We start from the raw sequence: 25,650 nt of genomic DNA, 5'->3' as shown, positions 1-25,650 counted from the left end.
AAATTGCCAAGAGTATACATGCAAACTGGACATATATAGAACATTTTGGTTTCCAATGTCACTTGACTCTCTCATAGCTGAAACGAAACTGAATCTCATTGCTCTATAAATTCAAAGAGTAGAAAATAGGAGAGGAGTAACTCTGTGACGTAACCTCTTTCAAAGGAGGAGCCATCTACATCGGCAATGAAAGTATATCCACGATATGATTCCGCCTGGTTCTAATTAATATATCAATAAATTAGGTATAAGCATTTGGTTCATACTTTAAAAGTTTCGTACAATAGTCCAATGGGGGAGAATCACTTTTCATTATGTTTTCAAGTGTTTCTCGAGAGAATATCCTGCGTTTAAGAGATAACTCGAGAAAACCATCATCCAAAATGAAATGTTTTTCCATAAACACTAGATTTGTTCTAATTCTCTCTTTCTCAACTTTATTCATTTTTCAATCCCTTCACTCTGACTGCTGACTCTAGACTGACAAGAAAAGAAATTTGGCTCGGAAACAACAGCAGCATTGACCATGGCATTCGCTGAGAGCGTGTCAAAAACAACAACAATAACGTTGACCCCATTAACCGCGTGTTCTCCCTAATGACTCTATCACCTGTTCAAACCAACAACAACAACATTGAGCCCATTAACCACGTGTTCTCCCTAATGACTCTATCGCGTTCCCAAAACAACAACAACAACATTGACCTTGGCATTCGCTGAGAGCGTGCCCAAAACAACAACAACAACATTGACCCCATTAACCACGTGTTCTCCCTAATGACTCTATAGTCCATGAAAGTGACAAAGTTCCTGTTTTTCCATTCTCACTGACAAAAACCATAAAAACATCAAACAAATTGACCAACACACATAACCATCCATGAACAACAGACATAAATGTGACAAAGTTCCTGTTTTTTCATTCTCACTGACAAAATCCATAAAACATCAAATAAATCGACCAACACACATAACCATCCATAAACTATGTAAAAAAAGTTGTAGGTGGCAGCAGGGTGTTCTCGTCAGAGTTATAGGGTCGCCTCTACTACTTTCTCACAAGTCAAACTTTAGCGTAAAGAGCGAGGCGTTGAGGAGGGGACAGCCCCTTTCATATACGGAATAATTTCTGTTCGTTTTAAGTTTTAACGTCGTTCCTTACTTTCAGTTAAAAAAAATTGTTTTTTTATATTTAATTTTTGAACATTTTTGAATTAATGCGGGTTTTGATATTGGCTCACCGTACATGAACAATTATAACAAAATTTGCATATTAATTTTACTTTTATTTCGTTAAATGGCTTTCTCGAAACTTGTTTAATTTTATTTACGAACGTTTTTATTAGTAATAAATATACGTAACTTACGCATTAACTTACGTAGCGATCTTCTATATTCATAGATTTTTAATACGTATATTAGGGGGTTCGCCCCCTAGTCAATACCTTGCTCTTTAAGCTAAAGTTCGAATTTTGTTCCAATCCCTTCGTAGCAATGTCCCTTCCCCCATGAAAACTTCCTTCATGGAAAGATACTCCCATATAACCCCTGACCCCCCCCCTCCACCTACCAGAAAAATCCCTTCTGAAAACGTCTGTATACTTCCCAATAACCAATACTATATGTTAACATTGGGTAAAGTTCATAATTTTCAGCCCTTCCCCCGGGGATTTCGGCGGATTAAGTCATCCTAAACAGACATAGTTATCATATTTTCGACCATGCTGAACAAAATGGCTATCTCAAATTCTGATCGGGTGACTTTGGGAAAAAATGAGCGTGGGAGGGGGCCTAGTTGCCCTCCATTTTTTTGGTTACTTAAAAAGGGCACTAGAACTTTTAATTTCCGTTACAATGAGCAATCCCACGATATTCTAGGACCACTGGGTTGATACGATCACCCCTGGTAAAAAAAAACAAATAAACAAATAAACACGCATCCGTGATCTTTTTTCTGGCAAAAAATGCAAAATTCCACATTTTTGTAGATAGGTGCTTGAAACCTCTACAATGGGGTTCTTTTATACGCTGAACATGATGGAGTTATTTCCATTAAGGTTCTATAATTTTTAGGGGGTCTTTCCCCCTTTGTTCGAAAATCAGCCAAATTTTCTCAGGCACGTAACGTTTGAGTAGTAATACTAAACTTTATGAAACTTATATATTTGAAATCAGCATTAAAATGTGATTCTTTTGATGTATCTATTGGTATGAAAATTCCGTTTTTTAGAGTCTCGGTTACCATTGAGCCGGGTCGCTCCTTACTTACAGTTCGTTACCACGAACTGTTTGATATTACAGGACTGTTGGATAAATACAGTAACCCCTGAGGAAGAAAACAAACAACAAAACAAACGAAAAAACAGACTTAGCTTCCTGGGATAAAAATATATAATTTTGTATTTTCAAACAGTTCGCGATAAGGAACTATAAGTAAGGAGCGGCCCGGCTCAATAGTAACCGAAACTCAAAGAAACAGAGTCTTGATAACAATAGATAAATCAAAAGAATTAGATTTTTATGCTGATTTCAAATATATAAGTTTAATTACCCATTAAAAGCTATGCGCCTGAGAAAATTTTACTTATTTTCAAAACAGGGGGAAAACCCCCTAAAAGTCATAGAACCTTAATGAAAATCACACTGTCATATTCAGCGTATAAGAGAACCCCACTCTAGAGGTTCAGTGTATCAGATTCAGCGCATCAGAGAACCCTACTTTAGAAGTTTCAAGCTCCTATCTGCAAAAATGTGGAATTTTGTATTTTTTGTCAGAAGAAAGATCACGGATGCGTGTTTTTTTTTTATAATAAACACGTCGTTTTTTTATACATTTCCCCAGGGGTGATTGTTTTAATCCAGTAGTACTAGAATATCGTAAGAGGGCTCATTTGAACGAAAATTAAAAGTTCTAGTGCTCTTTTTTAGTGACCAAAAAATTGGAGGGCAAGCTGGCCCCCTCCCACGCTTATTTTTTTCCCGAAGTAACCGAATCAAAAATTTTGAGATAGCCATTTTGTTCAGCATAGTCGAAAATTTAATAAATATGTCTTTTAGGATGACTTAATCCTTCACAGTACCCAGGGGAAGGGCTGCAAGTTATGAACTTTGCCCATTGTTTACATACTGTATTGGTTATTGGGAAGTATAAAGACATTTTCAGGAAGGATCTTTTTTCTGGTGGGGAGGGGGGGCTGGAGGAAGGGGTTACTCAGGAGAATCTTCCCGTGGAGGATGTTTCCTTGAGGTAAGGGACATTTCTATAAAGGGGGCGCCGGATTTCCCAGCGTTATTTAAAAAACAATCAGAAATTAAATTAAAAAAAAACAAGTTTTTTCAACTGAAAGTAAGAAGCAACATTGGAACTTAAAACGAACAAAAATTATTATGTATATGAGGGGGTTCGCCCCCAATTCAATACCTCGCTCTTTACGCAACATTTTTTTAGTGCTTTCAAAAGAGCTATTTATTCTAATTAACGGCCCATGTGTTTCAGGGGTTTGTGATTTAAACAAAATTTTAACTTTAGCGTAAAGCGCCTGGTATTGACTAAGGAGAGAACACCCTCATATACGTAATAACATATACGAAATAAAAAAAAACAATAAAAAAACAAGCGCTACGGCTCAACAGTAATCGAAACTTCTAAAAACGGAATTTTAATGTCAATAAATGTGTCAAAAGAATGGGCTTATAATGCTGATTCTAAATATATAAATTTTATTAAGTTTAGTATTACTCATCAAAGCCTACGAGCCTGAGAAATTTTACCTGATTTTGGAAAGGGGGGGGGAACATCGCCTACAAGTGAAATAATTTTAATGAAAATCACACCGTCAGATTCAGCGTATCAGAAAACCCTATTACATAGGTTTCAAACTCATATCTGCAAAAATCTGCAAATTTGTATTTTTTGCCAGAAGAAAGATCACGGTTGCGTGTTTATTTATTTTTTTTTTTTTTTCAACGGTAATCGTACCGACCCAGTGGCCCTAGAACATCTAGAGAGAGTTCATTCGAACGGAAACTAAAAGTTATAGTGCCCTTTTCAGTGACCAAAAATGCTGGATGGCAACTTGGCCCCCTCCCACACCCATTTTTTCCAAATTTCGTCTGATCAAAATTTTGAGATAGTCATTATGTTCAGCATAGTTGAAAAACCCAAAAAATATATCTTTGAAGGTAACAAATTCCTCCTAGAGCCCTTATGGAAAGGTCTTAAAGTTTTAGATTTTCCAATTGTATACGTACAGTATTTGTTATTGGGAACCAGGCATGCATTTTTTTTTGGGGGGGGGGGAAATTTTCTACTGGCTTTTTTGCACAAGGAAGATTCTCCATAGGGAGGTAAGTTTCCAGGGAGGAAACTTTACACGGGAAATTTTACACTGGGGGAATTTGCCAGAATTCCAATACCGTCTTGCTTTCATTTTGCCGACTTACTTTTACGCGTGGACACGTTAAAGGTAATTGTGTGGGGTAAATTATCACCAAGATTGAATAATCTAGAGAATATTTCTGTGGTGAGAAGGGATCTTTCTGTGGAGGTGAAGCCAGATTTCCAGGCATTATTTAAAAAACGATCAGAAATTAAATGAAAATACAAATTTCTTCAACTGAAAGTAAAAAACATTATTAAAACTCAAAACAAAACAGAAATTATTATGTACATAACTATATATTATGTATTACGTATAATTATTACGTATATGAGAGGGTTCACCCCCTAGTCAATACCTCACTCTTTACGCTAAAGTTTTTAGTACTTTCAAAAGAGCTATCTATTCTAATTAACCGGACTTTGTAATTCAGGGGTTTGTGATTCGAGCAAAATTCGAACGTTAGCGTAAAGAGCGAGATATTGACTAGGGAGCGAAATCCCTAATATACATAATAAGAAAATACGAATATAAAAATTCGCTACGTAAGTTAATTCGTAAGTTACGTCAGAACAAAATTTCGAGAAAGCCAATTAGCAAAAAAAAGGAAAATTAATATGCAAATTTCGTTTTAATTATTCATGCACGGTGAGCCAAAATCAAAGCTGCATTAATTCATAAACGTTCAGAAATTAAATAAAAAAAAGTTTTTTTTAACTGAAAGTAAGGAGCGACATTAAAACTTAAAACGAACAGAAATTATTCAGTATGTAAAAGGGACTGTCCCGTCCTCAACGCCTCGCTCTTTACGCTAAAGTTTGACTCTGTCTCACAACTTTATTTTTTGAAACAATATAAAACTCTAGCGTAAAGAACGAGGCTTGAGGAGGAGACAGCCCCTTTAATATACGGAATAATTTCTGTTCGTTTTAAGTTTTAATTTCACTCCTTACTTTCAGTTAAAAAAACTTGTTTTTTTTAATTAACCTTGATAACGGACTGAAATCTCTCCAATAGGGTTATGGGATAAGCTGAAATCGATGGCGTAATTTTTATCAATATTGCTGCCTGTTTCTATGCGTTTTCCCCCTTTTTCGGCAAATGGGTATATTTTCTCAGGCTCGTAGCCATTATTAGGTAGTTTCAAATTTAATGGGGTATACAAATTTTGAATCCCAACAGAAATTTAATATATATGTACACACACACACATATATATATATATATATATATATATATATATATATATATATATATATATATATATATATATATATATATATATATATATATATATATATATATATATATATATATATATATATATATATATATATATATATATATATATATATATATATATATATATATATATATATATATATATATATATATATATATATATATATATATATATATATATATATATATATATATATATATATATATACATATATGAATTTTACCATATCAGGAAATCCAGCCGCAGGGGTTTGAAGCTCTTATCTACAAAAAACATGGGATTTGTTTTTTTTTTCTCTTTTTTTTAAGGGACTCCTACTTTCAAATAAGTCAGCAATTTTATTTTTTTAACTTTTATCCGTACCCTCCGGTGGTAAACCAAGCACCAGCCAGCAAAAGCACGAAAAAAAGAAGTAAAAAAAAGAATTGTATAAAAAAAAGAAATGTATAAAAGAAATGTATAAAAATAAATACTATATGATATTCTACATCATATATTCAACATACATTTTGAAACGTAAATAGAATATTCAAACATCTGTTCTTTTCTTCATTCTTTTTTTCTTTGTCTTACTTTCCTCTTAGGTGCTCAATATTACAAGTGAGGGGGTAATATCAGTGGGTGGTTGCCTGCGGAGGAACTTGCCGAGTAGGGTTATCTGCGGGGGGAAATTCTAAGAGAGAGGGTTGGTGCAACCCACCCACTAACGCAACCTTATCATAGGGTTCAAATGCCTAATGCCCACGTACTGGTTGAGACTATTTCCTATTGCATTTTATTTAAAGACTCTATTGTTAAAGCATTCTTTTTTTTTTCTCTTTTTCATATTTTTTTAGGGGGGGGTCTTACATTTTTATCTGAGAGCATTGCAAAAAAGGATTTATCCACTTAGTTAATAACTTATCATTTGCTTGCTTGAACCACAATGGGAAATTAATTCACGTAAATTAGTCAGTTTTGTCACAAATGAAGGTATATGTTTGGCACTCATCAAAAATTGGCTTAAAATCCAACCCTGGTTAAAACATTTAAATATTGAATAAACTGGAGTGATATTAAAAATGTAGGATCTTTGTAAGAGTGAAGAGATATATAGAAATATAAAATCAAGAGCAGGAACAAGTAAAACCATTACACATACACATACAAAACTGCTGTCTGTATGACGTCCACCAACGACAATTTTTTTAATTTGTCATTTATGTTTTATTGATTTTAGCGATACTTTTTGATTCCAGGACCAGTTACTGAAGATTCTGGACGTGAGGTTGTGAAGTTGATTGGCCTTTTATATATAGTTATCTTCGTTTTAGATGTTATTCTTGTTGTTGGAGATGATAGCTCATTAGTCATCTGTATTACTGTTCTTTTAATTTTGGCATTCATGTTTCTATTATTGCTAATTTCCAGACAGCCTCAAAACATGTAAGTATCAGAGTTTGATTTTTATTTTATTTTTTTGTCACGTGTCAATTTACCTAGATTTCGTATATATATATATATATATATATATATATATATATATATATATATATATATATATATATATATATATATATATATATATATATATATATATATATATATATATATATATATATATATATATATATATATATATATATATATATATATATATATATATATATATATATATATATATATATATATATATATATATATATATATATATATATATATATATATATATATATATATATATGTATATATATGTATATATATATATATATATATATATATATATATATATATATATATATATATATATATATATATATATATATATATAAATTTATTTTTAATGAAAGTAAGGAGCAACATTAAAACTAAAAATAAACAGAAAGTATACCGTATATGAAGGGTTGTACCCTTTTCAATACCTTTCTCTTTACGCTAAAGCTGTTCCCACTTTTAAAAAAGCTTTCTATTCTAATTAAATGGCTCATGTTTCAGTGACCGTTCTTACAAAAATGGAACGAACAGTCAAACTTGGGTGTAAAGATCAAGGTATTGAGAAGGGGGCAACCCTTCACATACGTAATAATTTCTATTCATTTTGAGTTTTAATGCTGCTCCTTAGTTTCATTTAAAAAACACTTTTTTTGTATTTAATTTCTGACCGTTTTACAAATAATTATTAAAAATTTTGCTCACCCTTCATGAAATATAACCTCTCCTCACGGGAAACTCCTCAGCGGAAATTTCAGCCAACGTGAAGGACATTCCCCTTTGTTAAACTTCCTCCAGACTAAGCATTGGCACTGTTCTGTTTTTCTGAAGAAACAGAAAAAAATAAACAGGGCTTGAATAAAACAAAACAGAAACAGAACAAGTCAACAAAAAACAGGATACCTGTTTCTGTTTCTGATCTGTTTTTTGGTAAAAACAGAAAACAGATGTTTTCCATCAAAAAGTTCACTTGCCATGGGTAGTGCTTGTCTGTGGCGGTAATACCTTTGAGAAAACAGTACTCTTGGAGCATTTTTTCCACAAAAAAGAGCAGTTTTTCTAATATAGGGGCAAAAAATTGTCTGCGCATATAAATATGGCTATCATTTTCTTCTTTCTGGTTATTTTTCTTCCATTTTCCCATTCCAAAAATAGACTGTTATGTTTATAATACATACTAGTTATTCGAGACATGTGGAAAAAAAATATTCAGCTTGAAATTACGCAGTCAGCTCAAAGTCATTAGTATTTAAGCACAGCACATAGTTGATTTGGGAGGAGAAAATTTTCCCCTCCAGACCATGCTTCCCCCCCCCCCCACTCTATCCTGATGTGTGGAAGTCATCTTAAACAAAATTAAGAAAGAAGAAAAATGCACAGGAAAATGACAATTCTTACTGTCAATTAAAAAATTGTTTGTTACCTTGCAGCTTCAAGCAGCCTTTTAAGATTCATTATTTCCAAGCCAATTTGTGTGAAAATTTTTCAAATTTTCAAAAAAAAAAATTTCAAATAACACCCCTCAAATAAACCCCTATGCTTTCCCAAGGCCAGAACAAAATTTGCACTTCACTAAAAATATATAAATTTTTTTATTTGTTCTACTTTAATAAATCAGGTAATATTATCATTCTGATTACTAGATGTCAGAATATGTATATTAAACCGAAAAGGCACATACATTTGTATTTTTTCAGTAAAGTACAAATTATTCTCTGACCTTGGGAAGGCATAGGGGTTTTGCGCCCAACTTATGTTATTTCTGCTCGTTTTTAGTTTGACTCGGTTAATTGTTGTGATTTCTGTTCGTTTTGGGTTTCATTTATTTATCAATGCTGATTTGTGGTAGTTTCACTCTCGGTAGATTATTTGATTTTTTTTTTGCTAATTTTTTTTAATGAAGTTCTTTACTTTTCTTTGAAAAACTTATTTTGTGAAAAATAATTTTTAATTAATTTCTGTTCGTTTTATATTGTCATAGTCTTTTCAGGGAAAAAAGTAAATAATACTTTGAATCTTTTCGTTTTTTAAGACTTTATAGTTTGGCCTGCTATTTGTATCCTGGACAAAAATTTTCAGCAATTTTTAACAACCTACAACCTTTTAAAAATCTGGACACAAATAATACTATTTGATTTAGTTTCATACCTCCTCTAGTTGACCTGAAATGGAAAACTTGATACCATTCGCAAAAAAATCTGTTTACTTTCTTGCATACACTTACGCTATTTTGATTTGGTTAAATTTTAAGAGCTGAAGTAGCCCCGAAAATTTGAACATAATACCCTCAGTCGTTCCCGGGATACTGCTGAGATGCCTAATTGGGAATTGGCATTATCACAGTGGATTTTGATTTTATCTTAAGGCAACATTTAGTTTTTGAACATAATGGGCAAATGGGAGGGTGGGTGTGGGAGGGTGGGAGTGGAAGGGGGATTAGTTGCCCTCCAATCACTTTGACTATTAAAAAGGGCATTAGCCCTTTCTATTTTTAATCGAATGAGCCCTTTTCGAAGCTCCCACGACAACTCCTCCGATACGAAGTGCCCTGGTCTAAACAACAACAACAACAAAAAATAATACATTATACCCACATCGATCTTTACTATAAACATGTCAAGCCTTCCAATCACTTTCAATTATTCAAAAGGGCACTAGACCTTTCAATTTCCAATCGAATGAGCCCTTTTGGAAACGACATAGCTTACTATAAACACCTTATAAGCCCCCAAGGCATAAATTACAACCCTTACCCTAAGGTCTGTTAGGGTGGTTGTCATCCTCTAACACCGAATGTCCAGAACTTTCAACTACGTTAAACAAAATGGTTATCTCAAAATTTGGCTGGATGTGTTTGGGGAAAAGTTGGGCGAGAAAGAGGCGGTAGTCGCTCTCCTATCACTTTCAACTTTTAAAAATGGCACTAGCCCTTTCAATTTCTAATCAAATGAGCACTTTTGAAGTTTCTACGACAACGCCTTCAATAAAAACCTTATATGCCCCCAGAGAATTACTTACAACCCTTGCCCTGAGTGCTGGGGGGTGTCATTCTCAAAGACCTAATTTCCAGAACTTTCTACTACGTTGAACAAAATGGCTATCTGAAAATGTTGATTGGATGTGTTTGGACGAATGGTGGGCGTGAAAGGGGGGTTGTTTACCCTCTAATTACTTTCGACTATTACAAAGGGCACTAGCTATCTCAATTTCCAATTGAATGAGCCCCGTTTGAAGTTTTACGACAACTCTATCTATAAAAACAGTATATGCCCTCAGGGCCGAACTTACAACCTTCGTCCTTGGGGCTCTGGGGGGTTCGTCATCCTTAAATACATAATTTCCAGAACTTTAAACTATGTTGAACAAAATGGCTATCTCTAAACTTTGATTGAACGTCTTTGGGAAAACGCTGGGCGTAAGAGGGGGGTTAATTACTCTCCTCTCACTTTCGACTATTAAAAAGGGCAATTTCAATTTCCAATCAAATGAGCCCTTTTTGAAGTTTCTACGACAACGCGTTATATAAAAACCTTATAAACCCCCTGGGCATAATTTACAACCCTGCCCCGAGGGCTGTGGGGAGGTGGGGTTGTCATCCTCAAAGACCTAATTTCCAAAACTTAAAACTACGTCACATAAAATAGCTATCTCAAAGTTTTGATTAGATGTGTTTGTGGAAAAGGTGGGCGTGAGAGGCGGGTTAGTTGCCCTCTAATCACGTTCAACTACTAAAAAGGGCACTAGGCCTTTGCATTTGCAATCGAATGAGCCTATTTTGAAGTTTCTACGACAAGGCCTTCTATAAAAAACCTTATATGCCCCCAGGAAATAACCTACAACCCTTGCCCTAAGGGCTGTGGGGGACTGTCCTCCTCAAAATCATAATTTCTATCTGGAAATCTACTATGCTGAAGAAAATGGCTATCTCAAAATTTTTATTGGATGTGTTTCCGGAAATTGTGGGCGTGGAAGGGGTGTTAGTCTCCTTCCAATTACTTTCGACTATTAAAAAGGATACAAGCCACTCCAATTTCCAATTGAATGAGCCCTTTTCGAAGTTTCTGCGAAAACTTCTTCGATACGAAGTGGCCTGCTCTAAAGGAAAAAAATTATTAAATAATACATTGTGTCAACATCGTTCTTATATGCCCCCAGGGCATAACTTAAGCCCTTGCCCTGAGGGTTGTGGGGGAGTGTCCTCCTATCCTCCTCCTAGTCCCCGTTTCTTGTCTCGCTCTCGAGTGTCCCCGTTCTTTACTTAGGCAGCGCGATTGCGCTGCCTATGATTTATACAACAACTTTCTTTATAAACCTTATATGCCCCAGGGCATAACTTAAAACCCTTGCACTGAGGGCTCTGAGGGGGTTATCATCCTGAAAGACCTAATTTCCAGAACGTTCATCTACGTTGAACAAAATCGATATCTAAAAATTTTGATTGGATGTGTTTTGGAAAATGGTGGGCGTGAAAGGGGCGTTAGTCGCTATCCAATCACTTTCAACTATCAAAAAAGGTACTAACCCTTTCAATTCCCAATTGAATGAGCCCGCTTTCAAGGTTCTAAGACAACGCTTTCAATAAAAACTTTATTTGTCTCCAGGGCATAACTTAAAACCCTTGCCCTGAGGGCTGTGGGGGAGTGTCCTCCTCAAAAACATATTTTCTATGTGGAAATCAACTCCGCTGAACAAAATAGATATCTAAAAATTTTGATTGGATGTGTTTGGGGGAAGATGGGAGTAGATGGGGGGGTAGTTGCCCTCCAATCACTTTTGACTATTAAAAAGGGCACTAGCCCTTTGAATTTCCAGTCGAATGAGCCTTTTATTAGTTTCTACGACAACGCCTTCTATAAAAGCCTTATATGCCCCCAGGGCATAAGTTATAACCCTTGCCCTGTGGGTTATGGGGGAGTGTCCTCCTCAAATACATATTTTCTATCCGGAAATCAATTATGCTGAACAAAATGGCTATCTCAAATTTTTGATTGGATGTGTTTGGGGGAATGATGGGCGTGGGAGGGGGTGCTAGTTGCCCTCCAATCAGTTTCGACTATTAAAAAGAACACTACCCCTTTGAATTTCCAATCGAATGAGCCTGTTTTGAAGTTTCTACAACAACGCCTTCTATAAAAAGAACCTTATATGCCCCCAGGGCATAACTTAAAACCCTTGCCATGACGGTTGTGGGGGTGTGTCCTAAAAAAAATACTTTCTATCTGGAAATCAACTAAGCTGAACAAAATGGCTATCTCAAAATTTTGATTGGATGTCTGGGGGATCGATGGGCATGAAGGAGGGGCTAGTTGCCCTCCAATCACTTACGACTAATAAAAAGGGCACTAGAACTCTTGATTTTCAATAGAATGAGCCCCTTGTGAAGTTTCTAAGACGACCCTTTCAGTAGTTTGCTATATAAAGATACAAAAATAGATGGTATAAAGTGACCAATCCCTCTATATTATGGGTCTATAAAGCGATCAAATACATTATATTTGGAACCATGGACGAGATTGTGTAGTGCAACCAGACGGGTTTCTGGGCCAACACCCATTTTTTGGGACCAATCATAGATATATAAGGAATTATACAAGAAAATACTGTGTTGATCCTACGCCTGGGGCATGGATATGTGTTTAGTTTAACTGGTACATTGACTTACCAAGGACAGTCATCTATTACTATGAACGATACATGGGTTACCAGACGGGTTTCAGTGCCAAAACTTGAGATCGGCACATTACGCATTCAAAAGGTTTATTGAGCCTTCTGTAAAAAAATATTGGGTTCAGTTGTATGGGTTAGATAATCATGTTTTTTTTGTATGAATAATGTTTTTATTAAAGATACAGCCAAGCCGAGTCAAAAATTGTCAAACACTAATAACCTCTAAGCTGAAAGAAAATTGCTTCTTGTCTGGAATTGATGGGATATGTTGTCTAATCAGTTACCTAAAAAATAACTCTATTTGCGAAAAAAGGTATAGCATTTGCGAATTGATCTTAATTGATGATTCAATAATAGGGGTGAGAATGATCTTAGTTGGTTACTGGATTGTATGAAGGTGGTAAAAAAGGGCTAAACTAACTAGCAGTTAAGGTAAGCCCGAAGGGGTTGTAAACTCATAGGCAATTTATTATAATTTGGGAATAGCATCAATCTATGGAAATGGTTGACGATGATAAAGTGACCTTGTGATTCGACATAGCTTTAGTTCTCAAACGTGTTCTTCATAATACACAAATACCGTTTATAGAGTGCCGTCATTAAAACATATCCTCCAATATTATAGTATTGTAAAAAAGTTGATAGTAATAGAGATTTAGATACCAAAAAAAGAATTTTAATGAGGAAATTCACAAAAATCCTTACAAATCCTTGGAAATCAAGTAGTGAGACGATTATGAGTATGAACCATCAAGGATCGTAAGCACCAATGACCCTTACCACCAAGGACCTCAACCTCCAAATTTCCCCATATCCCCAACCTCCAAGGGCCCCCCTCCCCCAACTTTTTGGCCTCCTCTCCCCATTTTTTCTTATACTGTTTTTTGAAGTTTTTTTTTACTTTTTTTTTATTATTTGGGTTGTCAACTCATAGGGAATTTATTATAAATTTGGAATAGCATCAGTCTATGAAAATGGTTGACGATTATAAAATGACCTTGTGATTTGACCTAGCTTTACTTCTCCGATGTGTTTTGTATAACACAAAAGTACCATTTGAACAGTGTTGTCATTATAAAATATGCTCTAACATTCTAGTATATTAAAAAGTTGATACTAATAGACATGTAGATGGAAAGAAAAGAATTTTAATAAAGAAATTCATAACATTCTTTAGAAATCCTTGGAAATCAAGTAGTGAGACGATTATGAGTATGAACCGTCAAGGATTGTAACCACCAATCACCCTAACCACCAAGGAGCTCAACCTCCAAAAGTCCCCATACCAACATCATCCAACAGACCCCTCCCCCAACCTTTTTGCCCCCCTCCCCTCATTTTTTACTTTTTGTTCTTTAAGTTTTTTTATTATTATTTTTTTAACATACTATTTTCTCAACTTTTTTTTTACTGAATTTTTTTATGCACTGAAATTATTCCACTTTTTTATGTATACTAAAATGACATAAAATATGCTTGCGGCTCTAGCAATCATACTCTATGCTTGCTCATAGACACGATGCAGCTTTCTCACTGGTACCCCATGATGGATTATCGACACTACCTAGTTTATTGCATGTATTAAATCTATATTTTTTACACAGTGGAACGATAAACACATAACTAATATCTCTAAAAAGTGAAGATGAAGCATTTTAAGAAAGTGTGTTCACTTGAGAGTGTTATTGTAGTATTAAATGCTGACAAAGAGAAGTATTCAAACTATGAAATAAGTACAAGTGGTAGCACTATCGTAAAAGTATGCGTGCATTGTCATTACAGTAAGGAATTGAAATTCTTTGGAGTACCAAAAAAAATCCATTGTACAAATGCTGGATATGGGAAAGCATCATTTCCAGAGAAGATTACACTAACAGAGAATACCAACATAAAAATAATAGTTGGTGGAGAGGGGCATCTTCTTGCTAATGGTTATGGTTACATGTTACCATTTGATAGATCCTATCGTCACCTTTTAGGCATTAGCATTCCAATGAAAGCAAAGGGGAAAAGAAAGGCCTACTCTGCTACCAATATCATAAACCATATCTTGTATACTTTCCGGAACTGTGACCTGTTTAAAAGTAATGTGATAGAAGACAGTGAAATTGTCATAAAAAAGGGCGTTGGCAGAAAATATCACTAAGGAATATAAAGATGAATCAATGAAAAACAAAGTGCCAGCAAACATCACTACCATTGATAAAACAATCAATGTACCAAATAATAGTAAAGATAAAATACAAATTGAACATGTGGATGACCCCTCAGTAAAATGTTTTCACATGGTAGTGTTATTGTAGCATTGAATCCTAACAAGAAGAAGTATTTAAACTATAAAACAAGTATAAGTGGTAGCACTATCAGAAACGTCGTGCGTTGTCATGACAGTAAGGAATTAAATTTCTTTGGATTACCAAAAAAAATTCCACTATACAAATGGTGGATATGCAAAAGTATAATTTCCAGAGAGGTTAGTATTCAAAGAGTATGCCAACATAAAAATAATAGTTGATAAAGAGGGGTATCTTCTTGCTAGTGCTTCTGGTAACATGCTACCTATGGATAGAACTTATCGTCATCTTTTAGACATTAGCATTCAAATGAAAGCAAAGGGGAAAAGAAAGGCCTACTCTTCTACTAATATCATAAACCATATCATGTCTACATGCCGGAATTAATACCTGTGTAAAAAAATGTGATAATAGACAGTGAAATTGCCAGAAAAATAAAAAGAGCATTGGCAGAAAATATCACTAAGGAATATAAAGATGTATCAATGAAAAATAAAGTGCCAGCAAACGTTACTAACGTCATTGATCAAACAGTCAATGAACCAAATAATACCAAAGACGAAACACATATTGAGCCTCTTGACGACACACCAGTAAAAATTGTGTATAGCTCAAAATGGAATAATGATTATTCTACTGATTACGAACTAAGAGAAGACAATAGCTACAGTATCAAAGGAGAAAATGATGAACTATTTTATGGAACAGATTCAAAATGTCACAAGTTGTTCATTTGTATTAATAATGTATAATAATTTATCTACCATATATTATGTAAATATCCTATTTCTATGTCATTATTTCATTAAAAATATGTTATCTATTACTTTGTTATATTCCCATTATTTCTAGGGTGCGCTAAAGAGAGAGAGACAAAAACACAAACACATATACAGATTCCTACTAACAAACCGACAAAGACATACATGGTGGGAAACAAACACACGCCCAGGCACATAGCCAAAGAGAGTGAGAGTATAGATTCAGATGTAAAACCAGACAAAGACAAACATTGAGAGAAGCAAACACCCACCCAGATACACAAGCAAACAGGGTGAGAGAGACAAAAACATATACAAATACATAGATTAAGACATACAATCCGACAAAGACAGGCACTGGGATAAGCAAACATCCTCCCAGAAGCAAAAGCAAAGAGAGTGAGTGTATAGATTCAGACGTAAAAACCGACAAAGACAGACACTGAGAGAAGCAAACACTCACCCAGATTCACAAGCGAAGAGAGTGAGAGTATGGATTCAGACGTAAAAACCGACAAAGACAGACACTGAGAGAAGCAAACATCCGCCCAGACACATAGCCAAAGAGAGTGAGAGATAAAAAAAACATAGGCAAATACATAGATTCAGACATACAAACCAACAAAGACAGGCATTGAGGTAAGCAAACATCCGCCCAGACACACAAGCAAAGGAAGTGAGAGAGACAAAAACACATACAAATATATAGATTCAGACATAAAAACAGACAAAGAAAGGTACTGAGATAAGCAAACACCTGCCCGGACACAGGCAAAGAGAGCGAGAGAGACAAATAAACTATATAGATTATGACATACAAACCGACAAAGACAGTCAGTGAGATAAGCAAACACCCGCCCAGACACACAAGCAATGGAAGTGACAGAGACAAAAAAACACATACAAATACATAGATTAAGACATAAAAACTGACAAAGACAGACACTGAGAGAAGCAAAGAACCACCCATATTCACAAGCAATGATAGTGAGAATATGGATTCAGACGTAAAAACCGACAATGACAGACACTGAGGAAGAAGCAAACACCGACCCAGATACACAGGCAAAGGGAGAGAGAAAGTAAGAAACACATACAAATTCACTGTTCCAGACATAAACATTGGCAAAGACAAGTACTGGGACAAGAAAACCCCTGTCCAAACACGCAGACCTAAGAGTAGGAGAGATAAAAACACATACATCTTTATAGATTCAGACATACAAACCAATAAAGACAGGCATTGAGATAAGCAAACACCCGCCCAGACACACAAGCAAAGGAAGGGAAAGAGACAAAAACACATAAAAATATATAGATTCAGACATAAAAACCGTCAAAGACAAGCACTAAGATAAGCAAACACCCACCCAGACACATAGGCAAAGAGAGTGAGAGAGACAAAAAACAAATACAACTATATGGATTCAGACATACAAACAAGAGAGTGCAAAGAGAGTGAGAGTTTAGATTCGGACATACAAACCGACAATGACAGGTACTGGGAAAAGCAAACATCCACCCAGACACATAGGCAAAGAGAGTGAGAGTATAGATTCAGACATACAAACCGACAAAGACAGGTATTAAGATAAGCAAACACCCACCCAGACACTCAAGCAAAGGAAGTGAAATAGACAAAAACACATATAAATATATAGATTCAGACATACAAACCGACAAACACAGGCACTGTGAAAAGCAAACACCCACCAAGACACACAGGCAAAGAAAATAAGAGTATAGATTCAGATGTACAAATCGAAAGAGACACGCACTGGGAGAAGCAAACACCCTCCGAGATACACACGCATTGAAAGTGAGAGATACAAAAACGTATACAAGTACATAGATTAGGACATACAAACCGACGAAGTCAGGCACTGAGAGAAGCAAACATGCGCCCAGACACATACATAAAGGGAGTGAGAGAGATAAAAACACATACAAATACATAGGTTAAGACATACACACCCTTAAAGACAGGCAATGGGACAAGCAAACACCCGCCCAGACATACAAGCAAAAAGAGTGAGAGAGAGAAAAAAAAGTACCCATATATAGATTCAGACATACAAAGCGATAAAGACAGGCACTGAAATAAGCAAACACCCGCCTAGACACACAACCAATGGAAGTGAGAGAGACAAAAAACACATACAAATATATAGATTCGGATATAGAAACAAAAAAAGACAAACATGAGAATACCCGCCCAGACACACAAGGAAAGAGAAAGTGAGACAAAAACACAAACAAACACATAGATTCAGACGTAAAAATTAACAAAGACAGGCACTGGGACAAGCAAAAAACTTCCCAGACACATAGGCGAAGAGAGTGAGAGTATAGATTCAGGCGTACAAACCGACAAAGACAAACATTGGGAGAAGCAAACGCCCACCCCAGATACACAGAAAAAGAGAGTGAGAGAGACAAAAACACATACAAATACATAGATTAAGACATACAAACCGACAAAGACAGGCACTGGGACAAGCAAACATCTGCCCAGACACAAAGGCAAAGAGAGTGAGAGTATAGATTCAGACATAAAAACCGACAAAGACAGACACTGAGAGAAGCAAACATCCACCCAGACACATAGGCAAAGAGAGTGAGGGATATAAGAACACGTACAAATATATAGATTCAGACATACAAACAGACAAAGACAGGCACTGATATTAGCAAACATCCACCCAGACACATAAGCAAAGAGAGTGAGAGAGACAACTACAACTATATAGATTCAGACGTGAAAAATAAAAAAAAAGTTACTGGGATAAGCAAACACCCTCCAAGACACATAGCCAAAGAAAGTGAGAGTATAGTTTCAGACATACACACTGACAAAGACAGACACGCAGAGAAGATAACACCCGCCCAGATAGACAGGCAAAGAGAGTGAGAGATACAAAAACGCATACAAATACATAGATTAAGACATACAAACCGACAAAGACAGGCACTGGGACAATCAAACACCCACCCAGACATACAAGCAAAAAGAGTGAGACAGACAAAAACAAGAACAAATATATAGATTCAGACATACAAACCGACAAAGACGGGCACTGACATAAGCAAAAACCCACCCAGACACACACGCAATGGAAGTAAGAGAGACAAAAACAAATATAAATATATAGATTGTGACATAGAAACCGACAAAGACAAACACGAGAAAAGGCAAACACCTGCCCCGACACACAAGAAAAGAGAAAGAGACAAAAAAACACACTGGGACAAGCAAACACCCACCTAGCCACACGTGCAAAGAGAGTGAGAGTATTGATTCCGACGTACAAACCAACAAAGACAGGCACGGGGGGAAGCAAACAGACTGGATTCACTTAAAGTGGCGCGCTACTCTAAGTGAACCTAGATTAACCCAACTTTTTGTAGGTGTCTCTTACTATGACTGTGTGTCTGAGTGGATGTGCTGCCATGTATAATCGATCTAACCTAAATTCAACGTAACGATGCATAAAATACGAAAATACGTTTTACCTCAGACACAAGTCTGTTTGCTTCTCCCCGTGCCTGTCTTTGTTAGTTTGTACGTCTGAAACTATACTCCCACTATCTTTGCACGTTTGTCAGGGCGGGTGTTTGCTTATCTCAGTGCCTCTCTTTGTCGGTTTGTATGTCTAAATCTATACTCTCTCTTTCTTTGCCTATGTGTCTGGGTGGATGTTTGTTTTTCCAAGTACCTGTCATTGTCGGTTTGTATGTCTGTATCTATACTCTCACTCTCTTTGCCTGTGTGTCTGGCAGGATGTTTGCGTATCCTAGTGCCTGTCTTTATCGGTTTGTATGTCTGAATCTATATACTTCTATGTTTTTGTCTCTCTCACTTCCTTTGCTTGTGTGTCTGGGCTGGTGTTTGCTTACCTCAATGCCCGTCTTTGTTGGTTTGTATGTCTGAATCTATGTATTTGTATTTGTTTTTATATCTCACACTATCTTTGCCTATGTGTCAGGGCGGATGTTTGCATCTCTCAGTATCTGTCTTTGTCGGTTTTTACGTCTGACTCCATACTCTCACTCTCTTTGCTTGTGAATCTGGGTAGGTGTTTGCTTCTCTCAGTGTCTGTCATTGTTGGTTTTTACGTCTGAATCTATACTCTCACTCTCTTTACCTTTGTGTCTGGGCGAATATTTGCTTGTTACAGTGCTTGTCTTTGTCGGTTTGTATGTCTTAATCTATCAATTTGTATGTGTTTTTGTCTCTCTCACTCTCTTTGTCCGTGTATCTGGGTGTGTGTTTGCTTCTCCAAATGTTTGTCTTTGTCGGTTTGTACGCCTGAATCTATACTCTCACTCTCTTTGCCTATGTGTCTGGGCACGTGTTTGCTTGTTCCAGAGCCTGTCTTTATTGGTTTTTACGTCTGAATCTATATGGTTGTATGTGTTTTTTGTCTCTCTCTCTCTCTCTCTCTCTCTCTCTCTCTCTCTCTCTCTCTCTCTCTCTCTCTCTCTCTCTTTGCTGGTGTGTGTGGGTGGGTGTTTACCTGTTCTCTTTTTTGTCTTTGTCGGTTTCTATGTCCGAATTTATATATTTGTATGTGTTTTATGTCTCTCTCTTTTCCGTTTGTTGTGTTCTGGGTGGGTGTTTGGTTATCTCAGTGCCTGACTTTGCCGCTTTGTATGTCTGAATCTACATATTTGTACTTTTTTTTGTCTATCTCACTCTTTATGCTTGTATGTCTGGGCGGGTGTTTGGTTGTCCCAGTGCCTGTCTTTGTCGGTGTGTATGTCTTAATCTATGTGTTTGTATGTGTTTTTATCTCTATCACTCTCTTTATCTATGTGTCTGGGCGGATGTTTGCTTCTCTCAGTGCCTGTCTTTGTTGGTTTGTATGTCCTAATCTATGCATTTTTTTACATTTCTGTATCTCTCACTTTCTTTGCATTTGTATCTGGGTGGGTGTTTGATTGTCCCAGTGCCTGTATTTGTTGGTTTGTATGTCTGACTCTATATAGTGGTTTTTGTCTCTCTCACTCTATTTGCAAATGTGTCCTGGCGGTTGTCTACTTATCTCATTGCCTGTCTTTGTCGGTTTGTATCTCTGAATATATTTATTTTTATGTGTTTATGTCTCTCTCACTTCCTTTGCTTGTGTTTCTGGACGGGTGTTTGCTTATGGCGATGTCAGTCTTTGTTGGTTTGTATGTCTGAATCTATATATTTGTATATGTTTTTATCTCTCTCACTCTCTTTGCCTATGTGTCTGGGTGGATGTTTGCTTCTCCCAGTACCTATCATTGTCGGTTTGTATGTGTAAATTTATGTTTTTTATGCGTTTTTGACTCTGTCATTCTCTTTGCCTGTGTATCTGCGTGGGTGTTTGTTTCTCTCTCAGAGTCTGTCATTGTCGGTTTTACGTCTGAATCCATAGTCTCACTCTCATTGCTTGTGAATATGGGTGGGTGTTTGCTTCTCTAAGTGTCTCTTTTTGTCGTTTTGTATGTCTTAATCTAAGTATTTGTATGTGTTTTTTTGTCTCTCTCACTTCCATTGCTTGTGTGTCTGGGCGGGTGTTTGCTTTTTTCACTGCCTGTCTTTGTCGGTTTGTATGTCAAAATCTATATAGTTTTTTTGTTTTTGTCTCTCTCACACTCTTTGCTTGCGTCCGGGCAGGTGTTTGCTTATCTCAGTGCCTGTCTTTGTCGGTTTGTATGTCTGAATCTATATATTTTCATGTGTTTTTATATCTTTTACTCTCTTTGGCTCTGTGTCTGGGCGGATGTTTGCTTCTCTCAGTGTCTGTCTTTGTCGGTTTTTATAGCTGAATCCATACTCTCACTCTCTTTGTTTGTGAATTTGGGTGTGTGGTTGCTTATCACACTGCCTGTCTTTGTCGGTTTTTACGTCTGAATCTATACTCTCACTCTCTTTGCTTGTGTTTCTGGGCGGATGTTTGCTTGTCTTTGTCGGTTTGTATGTCTTAATCTATGTATTTGTATATGTTTTTGTCTCTCTCACCCTCTTTGCTTGTGTATCTCGGTGTGTGTTTTCTTCTCCAAATGTTTGTCTTTGTCGGTTTGTACATCTGACTCTATACTCTCATTCTCTTTGCCTATGTATCTGGGCGTGTGTTTGCTTATCCCCATGTCTGTCTTTGTCGGTTTGTTTGTAGGAATCTATATATGTGTTTGTTTTTTTGTCTCTCTCTCTCTCTTTAGCGCACCCTAGAAACAATGGGAATAAAACAAAGTAATAGATGACATATTTCTAATGAAATAATGACATGTAGGGTATTAATGTGATATATGGTAGATACACTATTATTTTCTGCCAATGAACTTTTTATTTTTCTGGCAATTTCACTGTCTATTATCACATTATTTTTACACAGGTAACAGTCCGGCATGTAGGCATGATATGGTTTATGATATTAGTTGAAGAGTAAGCCTTTCTTTTCCCCTTTGCTTTCATTCAAATGCTAATAGCAAAAGATGACGATAGGTTCTATCAATAGGTAGCATGTTACCAGAAGCACTAGCAAGAAGATACCCCTCTTCATCAACTATTATTTTTATGTTGGTATTTTCTTTGAGTACTAACTTCTCTGGAAATGATACTTTCGCATATCCACCATTTTTATAATGGAATTTTTTTGTTACTCCAAAGAAATTTAATTCCTTACTGTCCTGACAACGCACGCAAACGTTTCCGACAGTGCTACCACTTATACTTGTTTCCTAGTTCAAATACTTCACCTTGTTAGCATTCAATGCTACAATAACGCTACCATGTGAACACATTTTTAGTGGGGGGTCATCAACATGTTCAATATGTATCTGATCTTTACCATTTTCAGTAAAAAAAAAGTTGAAAAAGTTGCAAGTTAAAAAATAACAATAAAAAAACTTCAAAAAAAAATGAGGGGAGGGGGCCAAAAAAGTTGGGGGAGGGAGGGGTCCCTTGGATGTTGAGGGTATGTGGATCTTTTGAGGCTGAGGTCCTTGGTGGTTAGGGTCATTGGTGCTTACGATCCTTGACGGTTAATACTCATAATCGTCTCACTACTTGATTTCCAAGGATTTCTAAAGATTGTTCTGAATTTCTTTATTAAAATTCTTTTCTTGCCATCTACATCTCTATTAGTATCAACTTTTTAGAATACTAGAATGTTATAGCATATTTTATAATGACAAGACTGTTCAAATGGTACTTGTGTATTATACAGAACACGTCGGAGAAGTAAAGCTAGGTCAACTCACAAGGTAATTTTAGCATCGTCAACCATTTTCATAGATTGATGCTATTCTCAATTGATAATAAATTCCCTATGAGTTGACAGCCCAAATAATAAAAAAAAGTTAAAAAAAAACTTCAAAAAAAGGATAAAAAATGGAGAGAGGGGGCCAAAAAGTTGGGTGAGGGGGCCCCTTGGCAGTTGGGGGCATGGGGACCTTTGGAGGTTGATATTATTGGTGGTTAGTGTCATTGTTGCTTACGAACCTTGAAGGTTCATACTCATAATCGTCTCACTACTTGATTTCCAAGTATTTCTAAGGATTGTTCTGAATTTCTTTATTAGAATTCTTTTCTTGCCATATACATCCTTATCAGTATCAACTTTTTAGTAGACTATAATGTTATAGCATATTTTATAATAACAACACTGTTCAAATGGTACTTGTGTATTATACAGAACACATCGGAGAAGTAAAGCTAGGTCAACTCACAAGGTCGTTTTATCATCATTAACCATTTCCATAGATTGATGCTATTCCAAATTTATAATATATTCCCTATGAGTTGACAACCCCTTCGGATTTACTTTAACTGCTAATCAGTTTAACCCTTTTTTACCACCTTCATACAATCCAATCACCAATTAAGATCATTCTCACCCCCTATTATTCAATCATCAATTAAGATCAATTCGCAAATGGTATACCCTTTTTCGCAAATAGAGTTATTTTTTAGGTAAATTATTTGACACCATATGCCATCAATTCAATACAAGATGCAAGGTACCTTCAGCCTTGAGGTTATTAGTGTTTGATAATTTTTGAGTCGGCTTGGCTGTATCTTTAGTAAAAACATTATTCATGTGAAAAAACAACATTATCTACCCCATAAAACTGAAACCAATATTTTTTTACAGAAGGTTCAATAAAGCTTTTGAATACGTAATGTGACGAGCTCAAATTTTGGCACTGAAACCCGTCTGGTAGCCCATGTATCGTTCATAGCAATAGATGACTGTCCTTGGTAAGCCAATGTACCGGTTAAACTGCACACATATCCATGCCTCAGGCGTAGGATCAACACAGTATATTCTTGTATAATTCCTTATATATCTATGATTTGCCCCAAAAAATGGGTGTTGGCCCAGAAACCCGTCTGGTTGCATTGCACAATCTCATCCATGGTTTCAAATATAACATGTTTGATCGCTTTATAGGCCCATAATATAGAGGGATTGGTCGCTTTATACCACCTAATTTTGTACCTTTTTATAGCGCACTACTCCTATCCATATGAAGTTCCCTGCTCTAAAGGAAAAAAATAATAAATGATGCATTGTGCCAACATCGTTCTTATATGTCCTCAGGGCATAACTTAAAACCCTCACCCCGAGGGTTATGATACGAAGTGCCCGGGTATGGAGGAAAAAAAAATAAAAACATTTTGCGCACATCGTTCTTTACTATGATTAGAAATAAGGAATGGTCGTATGTCCACTCTTCTTATTCTATATTTCACTAATACATTATCCTCTGTGTCACTTGCTTTGCTTTCGGGAGCTTTCTTTAGGGCAGCAGCCTGACTGCAAGTCAATGTTATTTAGCAGCATAAATTCCATAAAAACAGATTTAAGTTCTCGCGGCTAAAGGTGCAAATTATTTCCCATTTAATGTAGGAGACAGAGGCCCTACCCCTACCACTAGAACCAGGATACACAGTAATAAGTGATTTGTTTGTATCCTGCTTCTCCTGGACAGTAACTGTGCAACTTTCCTGCTCAATTGATGGAATAATATTCTGTAAGCAATACGTCGTTTTAGTGGAATTAAACTGCACCTTCACTGTCTTAACATTCAGGGGCGGATCTAAAGTAAAATCTCTGGCGAGGCCTAATGTGACAAGGCCACCAATGAGCAGAATCTTGGGGGGACCAAATGTGACAAAGGTACCAATAGTTGACGAAATTGACAAATTTATTCTAAACAAAGGAGTGAAAAAACCGGAAAAAAAAAGTAAGAAATGAGGGTGCAGGAAAAAATCTTGGAGGGGGGAGCCGGGTCCTCCCTGTTTTCACCACTGCTAAAACTTACGCAAATAACTACTATTATCTGACTCCTAGTCCCTAATTCTGCCTAGCTGAAACAATCAAGCAGCACTATTTTATACGCTTGGCAGACAGAGTTCCATCATTTTACCTACGTTCCAATTCTAGAAATCGCATGAGGCATAACCACGCTTCTACACAATTTCAAATTATGTTTTAAAAATCATTTTGTAATTAAAAAATTCTCAAATATCTCATTCTCGTATCACTTAAATAAAATCAGAAACAGAAGAAAAACAGGTAGGAAAAAAACAGAAACAGGACGAAATAGCTATTATAAATACAGAAACAGAACAGAACAGTTAAATAAAATAGGTCATATGTTTCTGTTTTTTGTTTTTTTTTTGCATAAACAGAACAGAAACAGGTACTTTAAAAACAGAACAGAAACAGAAAACAGAAACAGTGCCCTTGCTTACTCCAGATGGTTCAATCTTAGCGGAAAATCCCCCTCCCCTGTTAAATTTCTTGTGGATTATTCAGCCTGAAAAATTCTCCTTATCATGCTTTCATTTTAAAAAT

At 36.0% G+C, this 25,650-nt stretch overlaps 1 protein-coding gene across 1 annotated transcript in view; it reads left to right on the top strand.

Moving 5' to 3' along the window:
• LOC148951690 (solute carrier family 7 member 14-like) overlaps positions 1–25,650 on the top strand; it is a 106,425-nt gene that overhangs the window by 44,298 nt on the left and 36,477 nt on the right. Inside the window, exon 6 of the mRNA XM_089091192.1 lies at positions 6,861–7,047. Coding sequence (XP_088947318.1) covers positions 6,861–7,047 — 187 coding nt within the window. The remainder of the gene's footprint in view (positions 1–6,860; positions 7,048–25,650) is intronic.

The sequence above is a fragment of the Artemia sp. Qi Xiang Cuo genome, chromosome 6, assembly GCF_049724085.1.
Source record: "Artemia sp. Qi Xiang Cuo chromosome 6, ASM4972408v1, whole genome shotgun sequence".
NCBI lineage: Eukaryota > Metazoa > Arthropoda > Branchiopoda > Anostraca > Artemiidae > Artemia > Artemia sp. Qi Xiang Cuo.
This window is presented reverse-complemented; position numbering and strand designations above follow the sequence as displayed.